At 38.9% G+C, this 22,314-nt stretch overlaps 1 protein-coding gene across 2 annotated transcripts in view; it reads right to left on the bottom strand.

The window, feature by feature from the left end:
- Positions 1-22,314, bottom strand: part of MLLT10 (MLLT10 histone lysine methyltransferase DOT1L cofactor) — a 226,934-nt gene that overhangs the window by 6,132 nt on the left and 198,488 nt on the right. Inside the window, exons 15-21 of one of the 2 annotated variants that reach the window (XM_081103957.1) lie at positions 21,493-21,610; positions 20,072-20,144; positions 11,589-11,743; positions 6,335-6,523; positions 5,818-5,906; positions 5,320-5,681; positions 4,151-4,247 (exon numbers count right to left, since the gene is read on the bottom strand). In XM_081103957.1, the coding sequence (XP_080960083.1) occupies positions 4,151-4,247; positions 5,320-5,681; positions 5,818-5,906; positions 6,335-6,523; positions 11,589-11,743; positions 20,072-20,144; positions 21,493-21,610 (1,083 nt within the window). Of the gene's footprint in view, positions 1-4,150; positions 4,248-4,331; positions 5,682-5,817; positions 5,907-6,334; positions 6,524-11,588; positions 11,744-20,071; positions 20,145-21,492; positions 21,611-22,314 lie in introns of those variants that run through there. The other variant, XM_081103958.1, reaches the window with a different exon arrangement.

The raw sequence follows: 22,314 nt of genomic DNA, 5'->3' as shown, positions 1-22,314 counted from the left end.
GACATGAGAGGAAGAGGAGTGAAGGGTGACTGTAAGGTTTTTAGCTCAAGCACCCAGAAGAATGGATTTACCATCAGCTGAGGAAGGGAAACTATGTGGAGCAGGTGTGTGGTGGAAGATTATCATTTCGGTTTTGGACATTTTGTGCTTGAAATGTCTAGCAAGATAGCTAAGTGGAGATATCAAGTAAGCAGTTGGGTAAAGAAGTTTGAAATTCCAGAAAGAGGCCAGGGCTGGAGAAGCAAGTACCTACATACGAAAGGTATTTAAAGCTACGTGACTGAAGATCTTTGAATTCTGAAACACAATAAGGGGCTGAGGAGGAGAGAAGGACCTAGGAAAGGAGGCCCAGTTAGGTAGGAAAACAAGATAATGTGGTGCCCTGGAAAGTAAGGTCAGAAAGGGTTTCAAGGAGGGTGGAGCGATCAATTCTGTCAAATGCTGTCGCCAGTCAGGTCAGGTGAGATGAAGAACTAGAACTGACCATGGGACTCAGCAATAAGAAGGTCATCAGGAGGAGACAGCAAGTAGAGAAATAGGGTAGCAGCTGGTGGGGGCTGTAGGGTCAAGCAGTGTGCCTTATAATAAAATTCTTGCTTACATAAATGAGCAAACTTTACCGGTTTCTGAGCAACAATTTGTGCTAAAAATTCCTTAACCATGTTCTGGAAATATGACATCGATATGTGCTATTATTAGAGTAAAAATCTTGATTAATAGGAAGAACTCCAAATAAACTAAATTTTAGTACTTCATATTAAGATGAGGCATGAGATAATAAAACAAGGTCACATTTTAGTGTAAGCATTTAAGAATTTATATACAGCCCTGGCTGGTATTGCTTAGTAGAGTGTTGGCCCACACACCAAAGGGTCTCCGGTTCAATTCTTGGTCAAGGGCACGTACCTTGGGTTATAGGTTCAATCCCTGGTCCTATTTGGCAGGGAGGGTATTGGAGGCAACCAATCGATGTGTCTCCCTCACATCAATGTTTCTTTCTCTCTCTCCCCCTCCCCGCTTCCATTCTATCTAAAAGCAATGGAAAAGTATCCTCAGGTGAGGATTAACAAAAATAAATAATAAATAAAAAAATTATGTACAATTTATCTTTGTATCACTATAAATACAGTGAGTGAAAATGCCTTAGAATTAAAACAAATATTTTCAGTATATTTTTGACTAAATCAAAGTAGTAGGTAGATATATTTTAGAAAGAAATGATAAAGGCTGAAATTCTGAGTTAACTGAATAGTACCTTCTCCAGGTAGTCTAACTGAATGAAGTGTGCTAGAGAAATGAAGCTGGGGAAAAGTCACACAACCATATCAACTTGGTCTCACTTTAAATTTATGACTACAGAGGGTCAATCAGTGCTGCCCTTGTATGTGAGCCACACACTTCCTTCCACATGTGTCTTAGTTAATTCTTTCTCCCTCTTCACCAAGGTATCTATTCACATCATCTTTGTTCTTTAATATAATATATTTTTCTTTATTTCAGAGAGGAAAAGAGAGGGAGAGAAAAAGTGATGAGAGAGAATCATTGATTGGCTGCCTCCTGAACAACCCCCCTGGGGATCGAGTCCACAACAAGGTATGTATCCTGACTGGGAATTGAACCGTGACCTCCTGGTTCATACATCGACATCCAACCATTGAGCAACACAAGCCAGGCTGTTCCATATTCTTAAACACCAATACTCCATTCTCCCTCAGCTGATAACTTTACTTATAATTTAATTAAAAATGTAAAACAATAAAAGTAGATTTCCTCAACCTCCTATCAAAAATCCACTGACAACTGCTCTGCCTGCCCTCTTTAGAATACAATGCTACCCTCAGCTTCTCTCCTTTCTTAGGAACTTTGCTGTTCTGGCCCTATTCTTCCTCTCCTGCACCAGAAATTAACCCACTGATATACATATATGCTGTGATATTCGAAAAGAATAGAAGCTACCTCCTTAGACCATGTCTTTCTTCTGTTAGGTGCCTATTTCCCTGCTTTTTACACTAAAACATCTTTAGTTGTCTCTATGCTACCTTCCCTTCCTCTCCTCCCATTTTCTTTTGAACCACTCAGTGAGGCTTTTACTTCTTACCAAAACCGCATTTGTGAAAAACTTCTAGACAGTCAAATCCAACGGTCAATTTTTGCTTGTCCTACCAGAGGTGTTTTACACAGCAGAGTCCTCTCTCTTGACACATTTCTCGGCGGAAGCTTTCTCAGTTCCTCCTAACTCAATGGCCACTTTCTTCCTAGCTCCTTTACTAGGCTATTCTCCGTGTCCAGGATGCCCAGGACTCAGGCTTCAGATCTTATCAAATCTTGTGAATCTAAACATCACATATGCAACGATGACCCCAAATTTATATATTCAACTGAATTCTTTCCTTGGACTACAGACTCATACAACTGCCTAGTGCACAGCTCATCCGAACAGACATCTTAAACTCAGTATGTTCACATCAGACTCCTGTTTTCTCGCCAAAACCTGTTCCTTCTGGTCATCCAAATCTCAGTAAAAGTCAACATCCAACTGTTTAGGACTCTTCTTTTTCTTGAATGTCCAACAAACAAGTCTTGTTGGTTCTAACTTCAAAATATACAATTCCAGCCCTGTCTGGTTCTCAATGATTAGAGCACTGGCCTGCACACCGCAGGGTCATGGGTTTGATTTCTGGTCACGGGCACGTACCTGGGTTGTAGGTTCGATCCTGCCCCATTTTGGAAACATGAGGCAGCCAATCAATGTGTCTCTCTCACATCAATGCCCCCACCCCCCGCGCCCACCCTCCTTCCCATTCTCTCTAAAAAGGAATGGAGAAAATATTCCTGGGTGAGGATTAACAACAACAAAATTTCAGACAGTTTTCTGCCATATTTATCGCGCTATTTTAAGAAGCCAACATCTACCTAGACTGCTCCTGTTTCATTGTTGCCACCATCTCCCCTCCTAATACACACACAGACTATTTTCCATAATGCAGCAGCTAAACTCATCTCCTCTTTTAAAAATGTAATTATCATGTTACTATTCTGTTCAAAGCCCTCTAATTATTTTAAATAATCCTGAAAGAAAAAGTGAGAATATATAAAACAAAACTCTTAAAAAAAACTTTTAAAAAATTTGGATAATTATTAAAGCTAGGTGATTAGTATATTATACTCTCTATTGGTACACTTTAAATTTTCCATGAAGAAAGTTAAAAAAAAATCATCGATGGCTTTCCATCGCACTTAAGATAAATCTAAATTTCTTGCCACAAACAGCCAAACAAGACAGTCTTATCTCTGGACCAAAACCACCTATCTGATCTTTCCTCTGCATGAGCCTCTCTCATCCTATAGCAGTGATGGCAAACCTATGACACGTGTGTCAGAGGTGACACACGAACTCATTTTTTTGATTTTTCTTTGTTAAATGGCATTTAAATATATAAATATCAAAAATATAAGTCTTTGTTTTACTATGGTTGCAAATATCAAAAAATTTCTGTATGTGACAGGGCACCAGAGTTAAGTTAGGGTTTTTCAAAATGCTGACACGCCGAGCTCAAAAGGTTCGCTATCACTGTCCTATAGTCATGCCAGCCTATTTTCTAGTCTCGAAAACATAAATACTTGTACAGCTGAGGTCTTTTACAACTGCTATTCCCTCTACCTGGAGTGTGCTTTCTCGTCTATTCCCAGGTCAGAAAGTCATGCTTCTTTGAACTTCAACTTGTATTTAGATTGTGTAGTCACCTACACAAAAAAGCTGGACCATCCTATAAAAATGGCCTTATGCCACTGTTCTCTATCCCTATCCTGCTTTTTCTTCTCAATATTTATCACTACCAAAAAGTATATAGTTATTGTCCATCTCCCCTATCAGAACGAAGCTCCATGAAAATACAAAATCTTGCTCACCACTCTATCCCAGAATGTACCACAGCACCATAGCACATGTTCTAATATTTGTAAGTGAATTAATATAATGTCACTACAGGTACTGCAGATAATACCAAATGACAAAGACAAACTATTTTTATATTATGCATCCCATGTTATTTCACAAAATGTAAAATCAATAAGGCACACTGAACATCTATTACAACTTAGATCACTTTCTCCTAATAAAAATCAAATATTATCAAAAGGAAGCACTTACTGGAGTGAGCTGTTGGGAATTTAACAACTGCTGAAATTGCTGTTGATGAAGAAATATTTGTCTTTGCTGGTCAGAAAGTAATCCTAGTCCTGAGGCACTGAAAAAAGATTAAAATTCTTACTTTCTACTATATACCTTTAATGTTTTTTTAAATGTAAAATGAAAGACCACTCTTTGATTTGATGTTTAATAAGTTAAGTCGTTTTTAATTATAACATTCTTGGAAACAATGATGTACAAATTTATTTCTGTGTGCATATGTGTGTGCACACACTGTGAGCACGCATACAAATAAATAAGAATTCACATTGTCGAGAAATGTTTTGTTTTCCTTTTTTATTGTAAACCAAGCAGGCACTAAGTTATTTTATGGAATAGAAATTCACATGTGTTTATAACATGCACATGTAATAATTTATTCTTAATTATTCACGAATCATTTAACCCCCACTAAGTAACACATATTTAAAACAAGAAATAATCCAAACATACTACTGAGTGATTTGACCTAACCTTTTTAAATGGTCCCAATGATCAGTAAAATTAAGCACCAATGAAGAGAGAGCCATAAAGAAGTTTACTAGTACCCACTGAAAATCCATTTAAAGTGATTTATTCCTCAAAAGCATGTTCAATAACATGATCTTAGTCTCCTTATGCTGAACAAACATTCAAATAAAATTCTAGTACAATGAAACAGAGAGTCTCACTCCCTAGATATTCAATATAAATATTTAAACCTTCATCCTATATCAAAGATTTTTTATTATAAAACTAAGGAAATTACATAGCTCAATTTTAAGAAACCAATATTCATATGTGATCTTCATTACAATATTTCTTTTCTTCAGAATTTATGATACATGAAGGCAACATACACAGGGATAAAAATTAGTATTTAAAATATACATCACAGATCAAGACTGAAATTTTCAGCACAGAATATAATGTTTTGTTACTAAAGTGGTTTAATTTTGCTTTATTCAGAGTTAGCTAAGTTTCAAAAATAAATGGCTCTCAATATAATATACTTAGTTTAAAAGTTTGGTGGGCTTTAATTTCTTAGAGTACATCTACAAGGAGCACATAAAAATCCCAATCTAAAACATGGACAACATGGTATTAGGTTGCACTGAAAAACCTAAAATATATTTAAGTAAGTTTCTCACCTGTTAGTCAGTGTAGCTGGCATTGGATGAGTTGCATTAGGTGGTACAGTTGTATGGGTGAGGGGGGTAGGGTTCTGGGATATTGTGACAGGAGTCTGAATAACCCCATTTAAAGCTCCTACAATGCCATTAATTGCCAGTTGGTTACCTGGCAAAGCTCCAATTATCCCACCCACTCCAGGCACTGCAGGAATGGTGGATGTTACAGTCTGCATTCCACTAGCCAGCGCCCCCACCGTCACACCATTGACCTGCTGAACTCCACTAACGCTTGAGCCCTGCTGAGCAGGACTCTGCCCAGCAGGAGGTGGAGTAGAAAGAGCTGATGAGCTGCTGGTGCTTTGTCCACTGGAGGTTAAGTCCTAATGGAAGAAAAAACAGAAATTTAAATTGCAAGGAACACAGAAAAACTGTTTAAGATAATTTAAAACCATTTAATGTGATATACTATTGTTTGTAAGTAAAATAAACAAATTAAACTAACCACAGCAGAATTACCTGATTTAGTACAGGAAGAGAATTCTCAGGTAAAAAACTGTTTCCTAGATGAGGGCTCTTACTGCTGTTCAAGGAATCAGTAGTAGGAGCTAGAAAAATAAAAGAAAAAAATAAACCTATTTACCCTGTTAAATTACATCAGGTATAAGATTAAAGGCTTATCTAAAAGCTTATCCTGTGGCCCACATTAAAAACACTTAAAAATTAAGTCTTGCTCTTCCTAAGACTAGTTTAAATAATAATAATAAAAATATTTATCTCTATTGAATATCTTGGCTTTCAATCAGTAAAAAAATCATTACACATTTAAATAAAATTTATCATTAAATTATGTGATAAAGTTGGAACAAATTCAAGTTCATCCCTTAACAGGATTCTTTATGCTCTTTGAAATAACCTATCATTCCTTTTCTACAGAATTTAACAAGTTATTTAATAATAAGTTATTATTCACTTATTTAAAAGGTATTGAAAGTCTAGCCTACTTTCCATAGATACATGGTAAATATTTTCATACCATTCTGTGTTGAAAATGCATGAATTTGATGAGATGGGCTAGGATTTGTTGTTATTGCTGGAAAAGGCACTGAGAGCTGTGCATTCAATAACTGAAGGCGTTCCTTTTTGGCAGTTAAGTTTTTAATTTGTTCCTCTAATCTTCGATTTTCAACTTGAAGTTGGTGTAATGATTTCAGCATTCCTAAAACTAGCAAACATTTGGATAGTTTTTAACAAAGACAAGTTCACACACAAGGCTAAGTACATAAGTGTCAATAACTTTAGAAATAAGTTGAAATAGAAAAATAGAAATTCTGTAAAGCATTTCTAAATGATTAAGTTTTATCCCTAAATTTATATGTAGATATAAATATACCATAATGTATTTGTACATATATAAGCATAACCAAAAAGCACCCACCTGGTGCAGGTAATTTCCATTCTCAAAAAAAAAAAAAAAAGACAAAAACATTTTATTTTCATCAAAATAAAAACCTAACTAAAGTCAAAGTGCCATTTTAGGGTATTTAACATTAATAGTATAAAGTGAGAAAGAATCATAACAATATCCTTCAACACAATAACCACCACATGCTTTTGTTTGCCGCTTGGTTAAGTTTGCTACCAGACAGGTGAGGAACCCCCAAGCCCAGCTGCTCAGAATGCTAATGCATACATCTCCCAGCAGGGGGCAGTGTGTGCGCACCACAACCCCCACTCCCAGAGAAGGCTCATCATCTGTAAACAGGACCAGTTTCTGTCCTTCCTCATCACCTCAAAAAAAAACTGACCTCTAGACTAACAACACAGAGTGCTACTGGTTTGTTTTTTTTAAATGTCTTTATTGATTAAGTTATTATATATGTGTCCTTATCCCCACATTACCTCCCATCCCCCCAACTCATGCCCTCACTGCCCTGTTGTCTGTGTCCATTGGTTAGGCTTATATGCCTGCATATAAGTCCTCAGAGTGCTACTGTTATGCCACAGTGACAGACACTTTAAAAGTTCTATGTCTTAAAAAGTTGTATTTGCTTAACATGCTGCCAGGGCCTTAAAAAGATATAATTCTACTGGTATAAACACATACGGTCATTTCCCAAGGATTTAACTTTTAGTCCTCCTCTTCAAGATCCCACAAAGAAACTCTTAGTGCACCCAAATGAGATGCATTAAGACTAAGCAAAACCTGTTCTCCAGCTATCATTTAAAGGATTATCCCAGCATAAATTTTCTTACAATAAGCATTTTTTTTTCTGTCAGGGCACCATTCATAAGAATACAATTTATGGCACTTGTCTACTAACAATAAGGAAAATAAATATATATAATAGTAGCCCGGTGCACGAAATTCGTGCACTGGGGTGGGGGTGGGGGGCAAAGGGGCCCCTCAGTCTGGCCTTCACCCTCTCCAATCTGAGACCCCTCAGGGAATGTCCAACTACCTGTTTGTGCCCACACTTTTAACAGATAACAGCTCCATTGTTGTTTCTTTCTTATGCTTAAAACCATTGGAATTAGTAGGTATTCAAAGTGTGTATACATTTTGGGGGGACACCCTGTATATCTCTAGTCAGCGGTGAAAGAAACCAACAGCAGATTTGGAACCCCCAGACAGGGAACCTCACTCACTCCCCACATGTCTCCCCACTTCACTTTCCACCTTCGTAGGCAGCAGGAGAATCAACGTTTTCTCTCATTAATTCGGAAAAGCACGTCCTGTCACCCGCTGCCGGGGTGGGGGGTGGGGGGGGGGAGGTAGGGCGGGGGGTGTGTGCTAGGCCCCAAGCAAGCGAGGCTCAGTCAGGGCAGCCTTCGCTCATGGGTGCTGGCACCCAAAGTGCACATTCCTCTACAGTCGCCCCGACTATCCCACTGTTTCACTGAGAGGACGGAATTCCTCTCCACCTCTGGGTTCTTTTTTTTTTTTTTTTTTTATTTTATTGATTTTTTACAGAGAGGAAGGGAGAGAGATAGAGAGTTAGAAACATCGATGAGAGAGAAACACCGATCAGCTGCCTCCTGCACATCTCCCACTGGGGATATGCCTGCAACCCAGGTACATGCCCCTGACCGGAATCGAACCCGGGACCCTTCAGTCCGCAGGCCGACGCTCTATCCACTGAGCCAAACCGGTTTCGGCCACCTCTGGGTTCTTGATCTTGAACGCTGACCAAAGGCACCTCAGCGAGGGCCGCCCGCGTCCACCAGGTGTGTCTGTCTGCACCTGCTCCTGCCTTAACCCCCCAGAGGTGATCTCGTAGCTGCACTGGCCTCCGTGGGAACAGGGCATCGCCACTCTGCCCTCTCACTGTCATCTCACAGGCGCCCACCCTCAGCACCCAGACACTCTCCAAAGGATGTGAGCGCATCAGAGGGGATGTGTGCACATCTTGTGGGGGTGTTAGGCATGCCAGATTGATGAAGTGCGGTGGAAAGGTGGGGGGACCTTGTGCATGCCTTGGTTTGCAACTGTTGCAGGTGCGGGAGGGTGACAGTGTGCTGGGGGATGTTCGCACGCCAGTGGGGATGTGCACACCGGAGGCCTCTGGCTTTGCAGATCCGCAAACCCCCGTGGTGTGGCCAGGAGGACGTCAGTCTGGCCCGCCACGGTGGCTGTCCCTGCGATCCTGCACCTTCTGGGCCAGGAGGCGGATCTTGCCAGCCACTCCTGGGCGCTGATGGCCTGCAGGTGCTACTTCAGCTCAGCCTGCAGGCTCCGCTTGGCACACTCACAGCTGTCACCACCGCCATGTGGAGAGTACAGGCCGCCCTCCGCTGGCCTGCCTCCCCTGTCCAGAGGCTCTCTGCACTGTTCACCTGCCCAGAGTGACTGGGGCTGGGTGGAAGCCAGGCGTCCTGCCCTGCCCAACCCCGGCCAATCCGCCCCTGTGCGAGCTGCCGCCCTGCCGGGAAGGGTCACAGATCCGGGTCCCGGGACTGCGGACAGCCTCAAGCGCTGCCCCCCCTGCCGGCAGGGTTACAGATCCGTGTCTTGGTCCCGTGGACAGCCTCAAGCACTGCCCCCCGCCTGGCAGGGTCATGGATCCGGGTCCCGGGACCACAGACAGCCTCAAGCGCTGCCCCCCGCCCGCCAGGACATGGATCCGGGTCCCAGACCGCCGACAGCCTCAAGCACTGCCCTCGGTCCTGCAGGGTCACAGATCCGGTCCCGGACCACGGACAGCCTTGCCCGCTGCCGCCTGCCTTCAGTATGCAAATTAGCCACCATCTTGTTGCTTCAGGGTGGGGGTCCAGCTTGGGTGCCTGGCCAGTCTGGGTGAGGGTCCCCACTGGGGTGCCTGGCCAGTTTGGGTGAGGGGCTAAGGGCTGTTTTCAGGCTGGCGGGCAACTGAAGCTCCTAACCTCTCCATTTTTTCTTTTTGTATTCTGGGATTTATTTACCTTCTATGGCTATCACTGGAGCTAAGAGCCGGCTTTAGCTCTGAGGCTCGGCTCCAGCTCTGAGACCTCGGCTGCTGAAAGCAGGAACTGGGTTTGTTTGGGTTCTATAATTGTAACACTGTTGCGATCCTGCTGGCTGAAGCCCGGCTGGCTGAAAGCAGGTTTCTGGAGTTTGTTTAGGTTCTATAATTGCAACATAGTTGCTATCCTGCTGGCTGAAGCCCGGCTGGCTGAAAGCAGGTTTCTGGAGTTTGTTTAGGTTCTATAATTGCAACATAGTTGCTTAGAGTTGTAGCTCAGAGGCCGGCAGCGGCAGGCGGGGAACCTTGGCTTCCTCCTTCACTGGGACAAGCAAGCCTCCTGTTCGCTTCAGCTGCCTGGCTGCCGGCTGCCATCTTGGTTGGCAGTTAATTTGCATATCACCCTGATTAACCAATGGGAAGCGTGTTGGAGGTATGGTTAATTACCATGTTTGTCTATTATTAGATAGGATAAAAGCCTAAGCAACCATTACAATCAAATGACTGGAATGACTGGTCGTTATGACGCACACTGACCACCAGGGGGCAGACGCTCAACGCAGGAGCTGCGCCCAGCCTGCAGACCCCAATCGCCCATGGGGCCTGCCAGCCAACCTCCTGGTTCTTCCCTCCAGCCAGCAGGCCCCTGTGCTGGGATGGGGAACTGGGGGTGGGTGGCGGCGGATGTGGCCCCTTTCCCAGGGGGGCCAAGAGCCTGCTCCCTCCTTGGGGCCAATGGCCAACCTCCTGGGTCCCTCCCCCCAGCCGGCAGGTCCCAATCACCTGATCGGGGTCAGGCCCCAGGCTGGGCTGAGAACCGGGGGTGGGTGGTGGTGGATGTGGGCAGTGAGGGAAGGAGGAGGCAGGGAGGCGAGCATCCTGATTGGCCCTGATTGCCAGCCAGCACTAGGGACCCCACCCATGCACAAATTTCATGCATTTGGGCCTCTAGTGTTTTAATAAAATAAAGCAGCAAAAGTTTATATCCCAAAATATAAAAACCACCTATTCCTCATCCTGCCCCCAAATATATCCTTAACACTAGGCCACTTTTCTAGCTAACCACCACCTTTACTGTAACTTTGCTGTTTGGCATTTTTTACCTATGGTCTCCCTGCCAATACTCAAAATTGTAAAGATACTAAATATGTATATATAACATACAAATTAATAATTTTAAAAAGTAAATGATATGTAGTATATAAAAATTATATATATTATTTACATATATATAATTTAGTAATTATTCTTTCTCATACAAATTATAAAATCAAGATAGTTGGCATACTTGACTATATGCACTGTTTACAATAAATTCTCCTGAAATAAGCAACTTTTATTCAAAATTAAGCTAAGAGAAAAATATAACTCGTGTATTTTAGTAAAAGTTAAAAATTTATCAGAACAAAATACAATGAGAAACAATATATCCATATTATAATAATTATAAACAGTAACAATCACCAGTGAATAGATTAGAGTTTTCTATGAGTCAGGCAATGTTCTTTACATTTTTTTATGTCATTTAACCCTCAAAACTATGATATAGGTACATTATTACTCCCATTCTACAAATGGGAGACTAAAGCACACTGACATTTAAGAAAGTTACCCATGATCATACTACTAAAGTATGTAAAGACAGGATATAAGATCATGCAATAAAACTAGAATTTGTTCCACTAAGCCACTATATTACATTTTTCTTACCTTTTAATATAAAACATATATCATCATTTCATTGCTATTCTTGATGAAGCGTGACTTCTGCACCTATCCACCTCTCTGATGTTTCATCCACCCATCCATCTATTCATCTTTCTTTAAAGACAAGAAAAGAATACTTACTGTCACTAGGAGTACCCTGTTCTAATAAAAATTGCTGTCCTTCACTCCACTGCCTCTCCAAAAGCTGTTCTATGCTGGCTGCTACTGGAGGCAGATTTTCCAAACTGCTGTTGCCTGGTGGGTCATAGCGAATCTGTAAGCTGCTTACAGGGGATCTGTTGAAAACATTAATTCTCAGGTTAAACAGCAGAACCCTTCAAAGGAGAGCATTCACATTTCTCAACTTACGCTGACCTTTTTCCTGTACAAGTTTTCTAACACCAAGCAGCCTATGCTAGAACAATCAAACCATAATCTACCTTTTTTTTTTTTTTTTTAAATTTTTTATATATATTTTATTGATTTTTTACAGAGAGGAAGGGAGAGAGATAGAGAGTTAGAAACATCGATGAGAGAGAAACATCAATCAGCTGCCTCCTGCACATCTCCTACTGGGGATGCGCCTGCAACTCAGGTACATGCCCTTGACCGGAATCGAACCTGGGACCTTTCAGTCCGCAGGCCGACGCTCTATCCACTGAGCCAAACCGGTTTCGGCCATAATCTACCTTAAGATTTAGTAATTATCATTCTTCCTCCTCAAATGCAAAACCAAAGGACTAGCTGGCCATACTTGATAATTAAAAACCACTAGAAAATATAAATACACTGACAATAATATCTGAAACAGGCTATACAAGAACTTATAGGTTTATAAGATAAAAGGGAAAAAGGAGATTAGAAAGATTTTAACCTAACTCGCCAGAAGAGAAAAGAGTTCCACCATTCTGCTTTAATATGCAAAATATCAGAATTATAATGTAGAATGTATTTTAATTTACAACCAAAAAAAGCTCAATCAAATATTAGTAAACAGATATTTTTAATAATTTTGAAGGAGCCTTTTGTTCTAAATCTAAAATACTTATTTGTAAGTATTTTCAGTATTAAGGAAGATTATCAAGACCAAAGTAATTTTTATTTTACAAATTTTTCTAAAATGTCTTATCTGCACTTCAGATGACTTAATTAGCACTTCCAAACCAAGTATCTCTATATAAAAAAGGCTAATATGCAAAGTGTTCCCTCGGGAGTTCGACCAGGAATTCAATCGTTCGCTATGATGTACAATGACCTCGGGGGGGGGTGGGGGGGGGGCGCGGCGCAGAAAAAGGAAGGCCCTGGCGGCAGCTGGAAGGCTCCAATCACTGGCCAGGCCTAGGGACCCTACCCGTGCATGAATTTTGTGCACCAGGCCTCTAGTTACTTATATTGAGATGAATATGCAATGTACCCAATCACCCCCTTTTTTTGTTTTAAATTAGTAAATGTGGCTATTTCTAGTTCCCAGCTCCCATATTAATGTAACACATTAATAAAGGGTTTTAGAGTGTCCAAAGTATTTCTACATAATCATCTCATATGATTTTCTCAACAACCTAGTAAGAAATCAAAGCCTGGCTCTACTTCTATCTGAGGAAACAAATGGGGCTTGAGTGTCCTAGCCAAAGACACAAAGCTGATAAATGACAGAGTTTGGGCTACAAGGCAAGTCTTCTAACAACAAACAGTTGTTTTGCCACTGCCTTAAAATGTTTCTCTAGAAAAATATCTTTAAATAAGAAGTTAAACAAATGAGGCTTTTTATTCCATATGAAAACACCATGTGCTACATATACATACATTTGGCTATCACACTCCAAATAGATCATTATTCCAGGAAAATTTAGGCTATTTATTACCTTTCAGGCTGATCTTTAAGGTATAATATAAAGTTGAAGATATATGATAAAAATAATTTTGTATCATTTATTGTGTTAAATCCCATCTAGCTAATGAAAAATAATGACACGAAACAAAATAGCACTGAAGGATCTTAAATAATTTCTGGGTAGCTTGTACAGGATTTTAAGTTTTAAAAGGAGAACACAGAAATGCTTCCTCTACTACACATAAAAGCAAAAGCCATTAACTTTCATCTTTGAAAGGAAGAATAAAACAATATAGAAGTAAACACAGTATAAAATTAGAGATTAATCAGATGTTGTTACCACTGTGTACTTCATATATACCTAGTTTCGAAAGAGAGAATATTTAATTTTCTGCAGTTAGGAAAAACAATACTACTTTTAGTTCACTCCAGAATTATATAGGATTAAGGGAGCTTTGGGACACCATGAAATGTGACAACGTCTGCATCACAGGAGTGCCAGAAGAAGAAAAATCTGAGCAAAGAATAGAGAACCTGTTTGAACAAATTAATGATATAAAACTTCCCTAACCTGGTTAAGAAAAAAGTTACACAATTTCAAGAAACACAGATAGCCCCAATCAAAACGAACACAAAAAGACCCACACCAAGACTTATCCTAATTATGTCCTGGCCAGTCTGGCTCAGTGGATAGAGCGTCAACCTGCAGACTGAAGGGTCCCAGGTTCGATTCCGGTCAAGGGTGCATGCCCGGGTTGTGGACTTGATCCCCAATGGGGGTTGTGCAGGAGGCAGCCAGTCACCGATTCTCTCTCATCATTGATGTTTCTATCTCTCTCTCTCCTTCTCCCTTCCTCTCTGATATCAATAAAAATGTTAAAAAAAAGACATATCATAATTAAAATGGAAAATGTTAAAGACATAGAAAGAATCTTCTTTTTATAATTATTATTTTTTTTTAAATATATTTTATTGATTTTTTGCAGAGAGGGAGTGGGATATAGAGTCAGAAACATCGATGAGAGAGAAACATCGATGAGAGAGAAACATCGATCAGCTGCCTCCTGCACACCTCCTACTGGGGATGGGCCTGCAACCCAGGTACATGCCCTTGACTGGAATTGAACCCGGGACCATTCAGTCTGCAGGCTGACGCTCTATCCACCAAGCCAAACCAGCCAGGGTCAGAGTAGGGGATTTTAATACCCCACTGACATCACTGGATAGATCTTCCAGACAAAAAATTAACAAGGAAACAGTGACTCTAAATGACACACTAGGTCACATGGACTTAATCAACATTTACAGAACATTTCATCCCTAAACTGCAAAATATACATTCTTTTTAAGTGCATATGGAAAATTCTCAAAAATTGACATGTTAGGACACAAAACAAGTTTCCACAAGTTCAAGACTGAAATCATATCAAGCATCTTCTTGTTTCACAATGGCATGAAATTAGAAATCAATTACAGTAAAAACTCAAAAACATTCAACACATAGAGGCTAAGCTAAATAGCATGTTATTAAATGAATGGGTTACCAATGAGATCAAGAAAAAAATAAAACACTTCCTGGAAACAAATGAAAATGAAGACACAACAACCCCAAATCTCTGGGACACAGCAAAAGCAGTCCTGAGAGGGAAGTTAATAAGCCTACCACAAAAAAAACAATAAAAATTAATAATATACTATTTAACCCTACAACTTAAAGAATTAGAAAGAGAAGAATAAAAGCCCAGGGTAAGTGGAAGAAAGAAAATAATAAAGATCAGAGTGGAAATAAATGACAGAGAGACTAAAAATAATACAAAAGATCAATGAAACCAAGAGCTGGTTCTTTGAAAAGATAAACCTTTAGCCAAACTCATCAAGAAACAAAGAGAGAAGATGCAAATAATTAGAAATAAAAGCAGTGAAGTAACAACTGACACCACAGAAATAAAAAGGATTGTAAGAAAATATTATGAGCAACTATATGCCAACAAGCTGGACAATGTGGATGAAATGGAAAAATTCCTAGAATAATACAATCATCCAAAACTAAATCAGGAAGAATCATAAAACCTGAATAGGCCAATTACAACTGATAAAATAGAAGCAGTAGTAAAAAAACCTGGCCAGGACAGCTTCATAGGGAAGTTTTACCAAACCTTCAAAGAATACCTAACACGTATCCTTCCCAAACTATTCCAAAAAATCTAAGAGGAAGGAACACGTCCAAGCTCTTTTTATGAGGCCAGCATTATCCTAATTATAAAACCAGATAAAGACACTACAAAGAAAGAGAATTACAAGTAACATCCCTGACGAACTTAGATGCTAAAATCCTCAACAAAATATTAGCAAATCAGATCCAGCAATATATTAAAAAGATCATACATCATGACCAGTGGGATTTATTCCAGGGATGCAAAGCTGGTACAATATTAACAAATCAATAAATGTGATACATCACATAACAAATTGAAAGACAAAAATCACATGATCATATCAATAGATGCAGAAAAAGCATTCAACAAAATCCAACACCCATTTTTAAAAATATACTTTTTAATTGATTCCAGAGAGAAAGGGAAAGGGAGAGACAGATAGAAAAATCAATGATGAAAGAGAATCATTCATTGATCGGCTGCTTCCTACATGCCCCCCACTGAGGATCAAGCCTGCAACCCAGGCATGTGTCCCTGACCGGAATCAAACCTGGAACCCTTCAGTCTGTAGTCCACTGAGCCAAACTAGCTAGGGCCCAGCACCCATTTTTGATAAAAACTCTCAGCAAAGTGGGAACAGAGGGATCATACCTCAACATAATAAAGGCCATATATGAAAAATCTACAGGAGGATGTAAAATTGTCATTATCCACAGATGACATGATATTGTATATAGAAAACCATAAAGACTCCACCAAGAAAGTACGAGATTTAATAAATGAATTCAGCAATGTAGCACGATAGAAAAATAACACCCGAAATCTATGGCATTTAAAAAAAATCCTCACCTGAGGATACTTTCCCATTGATTTTTAGAGAGATTGAAAGGAAGGGGAAGAGACAACGAGAGAAAAACATCGATCTGAGAGAGTCACATGCACCCTGACTAGGGCCTGGGATCAAACCCAGGACCCTTCATTTTGCGGGCTGATGCTCTATCCATTGAATCAAACTGGCTAGGACTCAATGGCATTTTTATTATTTTAAAAAATATATATATATATTTTATTGATTTTTTTACAGAGAGGAAAGAAGAGGATAGAAATGAGAGAGAAACATCGATCAGCTGCCTCCTGCACACTGCCCACTGGGGATGCGCCCGCAACCAAGGTACATGCTCTTGACTGGAATCGAACCTGCGCCCCTTCAGAGCCAAACCGGTGAGGGCCAATGGCATTTTTATACACCAGTAATGAACTCTCAGAAAGAGAAACTAAACAAACAATTCCTTTACCATTGTAACAAAGAAATTAAGATGCTTAAAAATAAACTTAACGAAGAAGGTAAAATACTTATATTTAGAAAACTACAGATGTTGAAAAAAAGAGACAGAAGAAGAGATAAGCAAGTGGAAGAATATACCATGCTCATGGATTGGTAGAATTAGCATCATTAAAATGTCCATACTACCCAGGCAATATATAGATTCATTTAAATCCCTATTAAAATAACAATGGTATAGCCCAGCTGGCATGGCCCAGTGGTTGAGTGTTGACCTATGAACCACGAGGTCACGGTTCAATTCCTGATTGGGCAAATGCCTAGGTTGTAGGCTCTATCCCTAGTGTGGGGCATGCAGAGGCAGCTGATCAATGATTCTCTCTCATCACTGATCTCTCTCTCCCTCTCCCTCTCCCTCTCTGAAATGAATACAAAAAATATATATATTATAAAATGGCATATTTCACAGATCTAGGACAAATACTCCAAAAATTTATATGGAACCAAAAAAGACACCAAATAGCTGCAGCAATTTTGAGAAGAAGAACAAGGTTGGAGAGATCATAATACCAGATATCAAGCTATTCTGTAAAGCTACTGTAATCAAAACAGCCTGGTACTGGCACAAGAACAGGAATATAGATCATTGGAACAGAACAGAGAACCCAGAAATCAACACAAGCCATTATATTCAGTTAATATTTGATAAAGAAGGCAAGAGGGTACAATGAAGTAAAGATAGTCTCTTCAATAAATGGTGTTAGGATAATTGGACAGGTATATGCAAAAACATGAAACTAGACCACCAACTTACACCATACACAAGAATAAACTAAAAATGGATAAAAGATTTAAATATAAGTCGTGAAACTATAAAAATCCTAGAAGAAAATGTAGGCAGCAAAATATCAAACATCCCTTGTAGCAGAATTTTCCCTGATAAAATGTCTACAGCAAGAGAAAGAAAGGGGAAATAAACAAATGGGACTACAGCAAAATAAAAAGTTTGGCAGGGCAAAAGTAACCATCATCAAAATGAAAAGGGAACCCTCTGTATAGGAGAACATATGTGCCAATGATACATCTGATAAGGTGTTAATTTCCAAACATACAAAGTAATCATGCAAATCAACAAAAGGAAGACAAATAATACAATTTAAAAATGGGCAGAGAACCTAAATAGACACTTCTCAAAAGAGGGCATACAAATGCTCGAGACGTATGATAAAAAGCTCAACATCACTAATCATCAGAAAAATGCAAATTAAGATGATGACAATGAGGTACCACTTCACACCTGCCAGCAAAATGGCTTCCATCAATAAATCAACAAACAACAAGTGCTGGTGAGGATGTGGAAAAAAAGGAAACCTAGTACACTGCTGGTGGGAATGCAGACTGGTGCAGCCACTTTCCTCAAATGTGGACTTTCCTCAAAAAATTAAAAATGGGATTGCCATTTGACCCAGTAATCCCACTGCTAGGAATATAGCCTAAGAAGCCTGAAACACCAATCAGAAAGAATATATGCACCCTTATGTTCATAACAACATTATTTATAATAGTTAAGACCTGGAAACAGCCCAGGTACCCATTTGTAGATGAGTGGATAAAAAGCGGTGGTACATTTATACAATGGAATACTATGCAGCTATAAAAGAGAAGGATCTCTTACCCTGTGAGACAGCATGGAAGAAACTGGAAAGTATTATGCTAACCAAAATAAGCAATGTAGAGAAAGACAAATATCACATGATCTCACTTATATGTGGAATCTAATGAATAGAATAAACTGGCAAACAAAATAAATCCAGAGACATGAAAGCATGCAACAGATTGATGATTCTCAGAGGGAAGAAGGGAAGGGATTAACCAAAGAACTTATATGCATATATGCAAAATCCATGGACACAGTCAATAGTGTGGTGAAGGCCTGAGGAGGGAAGGAAGTGAGAAGAAAGGGGTCAATGGAGTGGAAAAAGGGGACATCTATAACACTTTCAACAATAAAGATAAATTTTTTTAAAAAAGGAATTATGTAGAAAAAAAGGCACTGCTAGGGTATACTACCACCTAAAAAATAGGAAAATTAGAGGTTACTGTACTAATCTCTTTAATGACAAATATGTTTCTTAACAGAACTTCCCTGGTGATATCAGAAATACAGTAACACTGATACTCATGGCAGCTATCACATAGAAATTTTAATTTTTTTTTAATCCTCAACTGAGGATATCTTTCCATTGATTTTCAGAGAGAATAGAAGGGAGAGAGGAAAGGAGAGAGAAAGAGAAACATCAACATGAGAGAGAGACATTGATTGGTTGGTTGCCTCCCCAACTGGGGCAGGGCATTGATTCTGCAACTGAGGTTCATGCCTTTGATCAGAAATCGAAGCTGAGACCCTTCGGTCCATGGACTGGAACTCTAACCACTGAGCCAAACCAACCAGGGCTAATAATTTTAATTTTTAACAGAATTTTAAAAAATTCCCATAGTTGAACATTTTTAGTTTGCCATGGTTGAAAAAAGTTTCTAGAATGGGCTTTTTTCTCCTTCTGCTCTCCATTCTCACCCAGTCTAATTCCATACTTGAGGCAGAACTTACAAAGTTAGAGAACAGAGAGAAAACAAACCAGGAGAAGGTGTAGAAGGTGAAAGTGGAATAAAATTAGTAAAACACAGACACAACATTTCCTACTATTATTCTCCCCATTGAGAGAGAAGATTTGGGGCACTTAGATTGTGCTAAGAGAAATTCAATCCTCAGTACAACTCTGGTTAAGAGCGTCCTAATAAATGGTCCCTGAATTCTTCCATATAATATCTAAAACAATTTAAAAAAATAATGTAACACATTTGCTATACTTTGATTCAAACAATTCTAAGAACTAGAGGGATTTCAGAGATGAACAACAAGAACTTCATTTACTAAATTAGGAACTAAAGACTAAAGGTTTAAGCAAATTGCCCACAATAGAACTAAAACTGGAAGCCAAAGTTGAAAGCCTTGACTCTGTAGCTGTAAGAGATTTGAAGACTATTTTATGAGCAAAGAGAATTACCGAAATTAATATGTTAATAGTACCAGCAGCTAAATAAATAATAAAAACAAGAGATTTCAAATTGATTGGAAATCTAAAAGAATTATAGCTTTAAAAAAGCTTAGAAAACTGTGTTTAAATTAATATTCAAATTAATTCAGAATCATTTTTCTTGACTGTCCAGACATGCTTTTTATCTTCAGAGTGCTTTTATAGCCTCACAAATGTATACTCTGCTGATATGAGATAAAGAAGTTTCCAATCTCAAAATGTTTCTTTTGCCTATACTTTGCAGTGTAAATAATGCTTACCTTGGTGAGAGACTTCCTCGGGGTGAGCTTCCTCTGCCAACAAGGCTGCGGCTATTGTCTCCAAGATCCTGATCTGCAGTGTAAATATTTCATAGCTGATAAAGTGACTCTCTAGATAAGAGGTTTTAATCTCTTGCCCTGATTTTTCCCTAAAACATACATAAAACCTTTACCACTATCTTTGTAGTTACTATGAAAATAAAAGATTTAGTATGTTGCTAGTTTAGAATTGCTGAACTGTGGCATGTAAGGCGTTGTCCGTACACGTTTCTGTGGGTGTAGAAGGCCATGGATTATGTTCTGTTCTTTCATTCCTTTCAATTTTATAGCACAGAAGTGTGGTTTGCATTTGCAGTACCCTCCCCTCAGCCACTTTTAATTTCTATGGTTAAAGTAATGAATCACAGCGGTGGACAGGTAATCTGCATGCTTATCACAGCAAATCCTTACACTTTAACACTCTGCAACCCAAGAGAAGTAATAAAATACATAATGTATTACATAGAGCCAAACACCAAGATTAAAATTATATATATATGTATTAATTACATGGAACCTCACACCAAGAATAAAGTTAAATATAACATTAAATATCCAAATTGACAAAAATAAGTAGGAAGACAGAATTCTGTATTTAAAAAGAACAATTTAATTTCTTCAAAATATTCCTGAGGTAACAGAATATCTCTGCTTGAAAATAAGTTGTATTTCCTAGTTAGCTGCTTAAAAAATCACCCTATCTGGCCTCTTTCAAGGTTGTCCTCCCCTTATTCTGAGTCAGGTAACCTTTGACCCTTAAAGGGTAAAGACATGACTGATCCATTCTTGGTGAACTGCTAAACCCATTCCCTTCCCCCAAACAGGCATGACTACTTGGACATGTCAACAAATCCTTAAGGATGGAATGAAACAAAGCAAATCCAGCAACTCATTAAAATAGTACAAGAGGCAAATGCTAAAAAATGTCAACTGGTAAAAATTCACAGGATTACTAAACACTGTAGAAATTCTCTAACAGGATTTTTTTTAAACCAAGTTTGTGTAATGCAATTTCATGAATTATGCAAATAAAGGTTTAGGCTATTCACAGAAAAGCCCAGTGTTATGTTACTTTCATTGAATAGAACTGAGAACTGAACACATCAATCACAGAAGTCACATGAGACATTGTTGCATTCCTGCCTGCTGATGCCTCTGCTTAAACATTTACATTTCAGAGAGTGAGAAAGGCACATAACTATTTTGCAGCATAGCATACTATTTACTTCCAACTGTGATTCTTCTGGTAAAGGGGGAAAAAAAGGCAGAATTCTATATTAAGCATACCTTTAGATTTTTCAACTAAAATAAGCCATTGAGGGGAAAATTTCATTGGGTAAGAGGGACAGAATTTTAGAGTTTAAAAATTCTTGAAAACTTACCTGTTTGAGTGTTTTCAGACTGAGCTATAAGAGCTGCCATTGAAGAATTTGGATTTAATCTATTGCCATACATATGAGATGGTGCCTGACTAAGAGAAGATCCAGATAGGGCATTTGCCTAAATAAAAAGAGTTACAAAGACAAGTGAATTATATTTGAAAATATCTTAATACTTTTCCTCCTGATAGACCCAATAACTAGTTTCTCCAACCTACGAATATAAGCAAAAATTCATAACTATCTGAAAAGCAAATTTCATTCTCACTTGTTTTACCATTACAACATTTAGTTTTTGAAGTTACATAACTCCATTAAATAAAAAAAAAAAAAAAAGGACCAGAACATTCAAAGTTAAGTATTCCTGCTTTAATTTCCAAGTATGTAGTCAGTATCAAAACCCAGTAGGGCATGGTAACCACGTGAACATATGACCATTTAATCTTACTAAATCACTGTAAAATAAGGGCAGGTAGACAACAGATGTCTAACATGCTTTTTAGTCTCTTACATCATAGGATGCTAAGGAGGTCAAAACGTCCAACATCTATTCTTAGTATTTTAACTCCACAGAGCCTTATTTCCATTTACTGTCATTAGTAAAACCTGCACACTATTTTGTTACTTTCTATATTGATAGACTTGGAAACCTGCTGCTTTTTCTGTTTTGTTTTTATTTTAAAAGGAAGCAAACGGGCATTACAAGTATGTTTTCTATACAATGCAAGGCTCAACGAATCATAGCTTTGCTCTGACCCCATATAAGGCACTGTCTTTTTGGCAGGAAGCCAGCTCTACTAACTGAAGAGCTGGTCCAAAGTTTGT

This window comes from Myotis nattereri (genome assembly GCF_964212035.1).
Source record: "Myotis nattereri genome assembly, chromosome: 1".
NCBI classification, from domain to species: domain Eukaryota; kingdom Metazoa; phylum Chordata; class Mammalia; order Chiroptera; family Vespertilionidae; genus Myotis; species Myotis nattereri.
The sequence above is the reverse complement of the archived record's forward strand: the minus strand, read 5'-3'. Positions and strand labels throughout refer to the sequence as shown.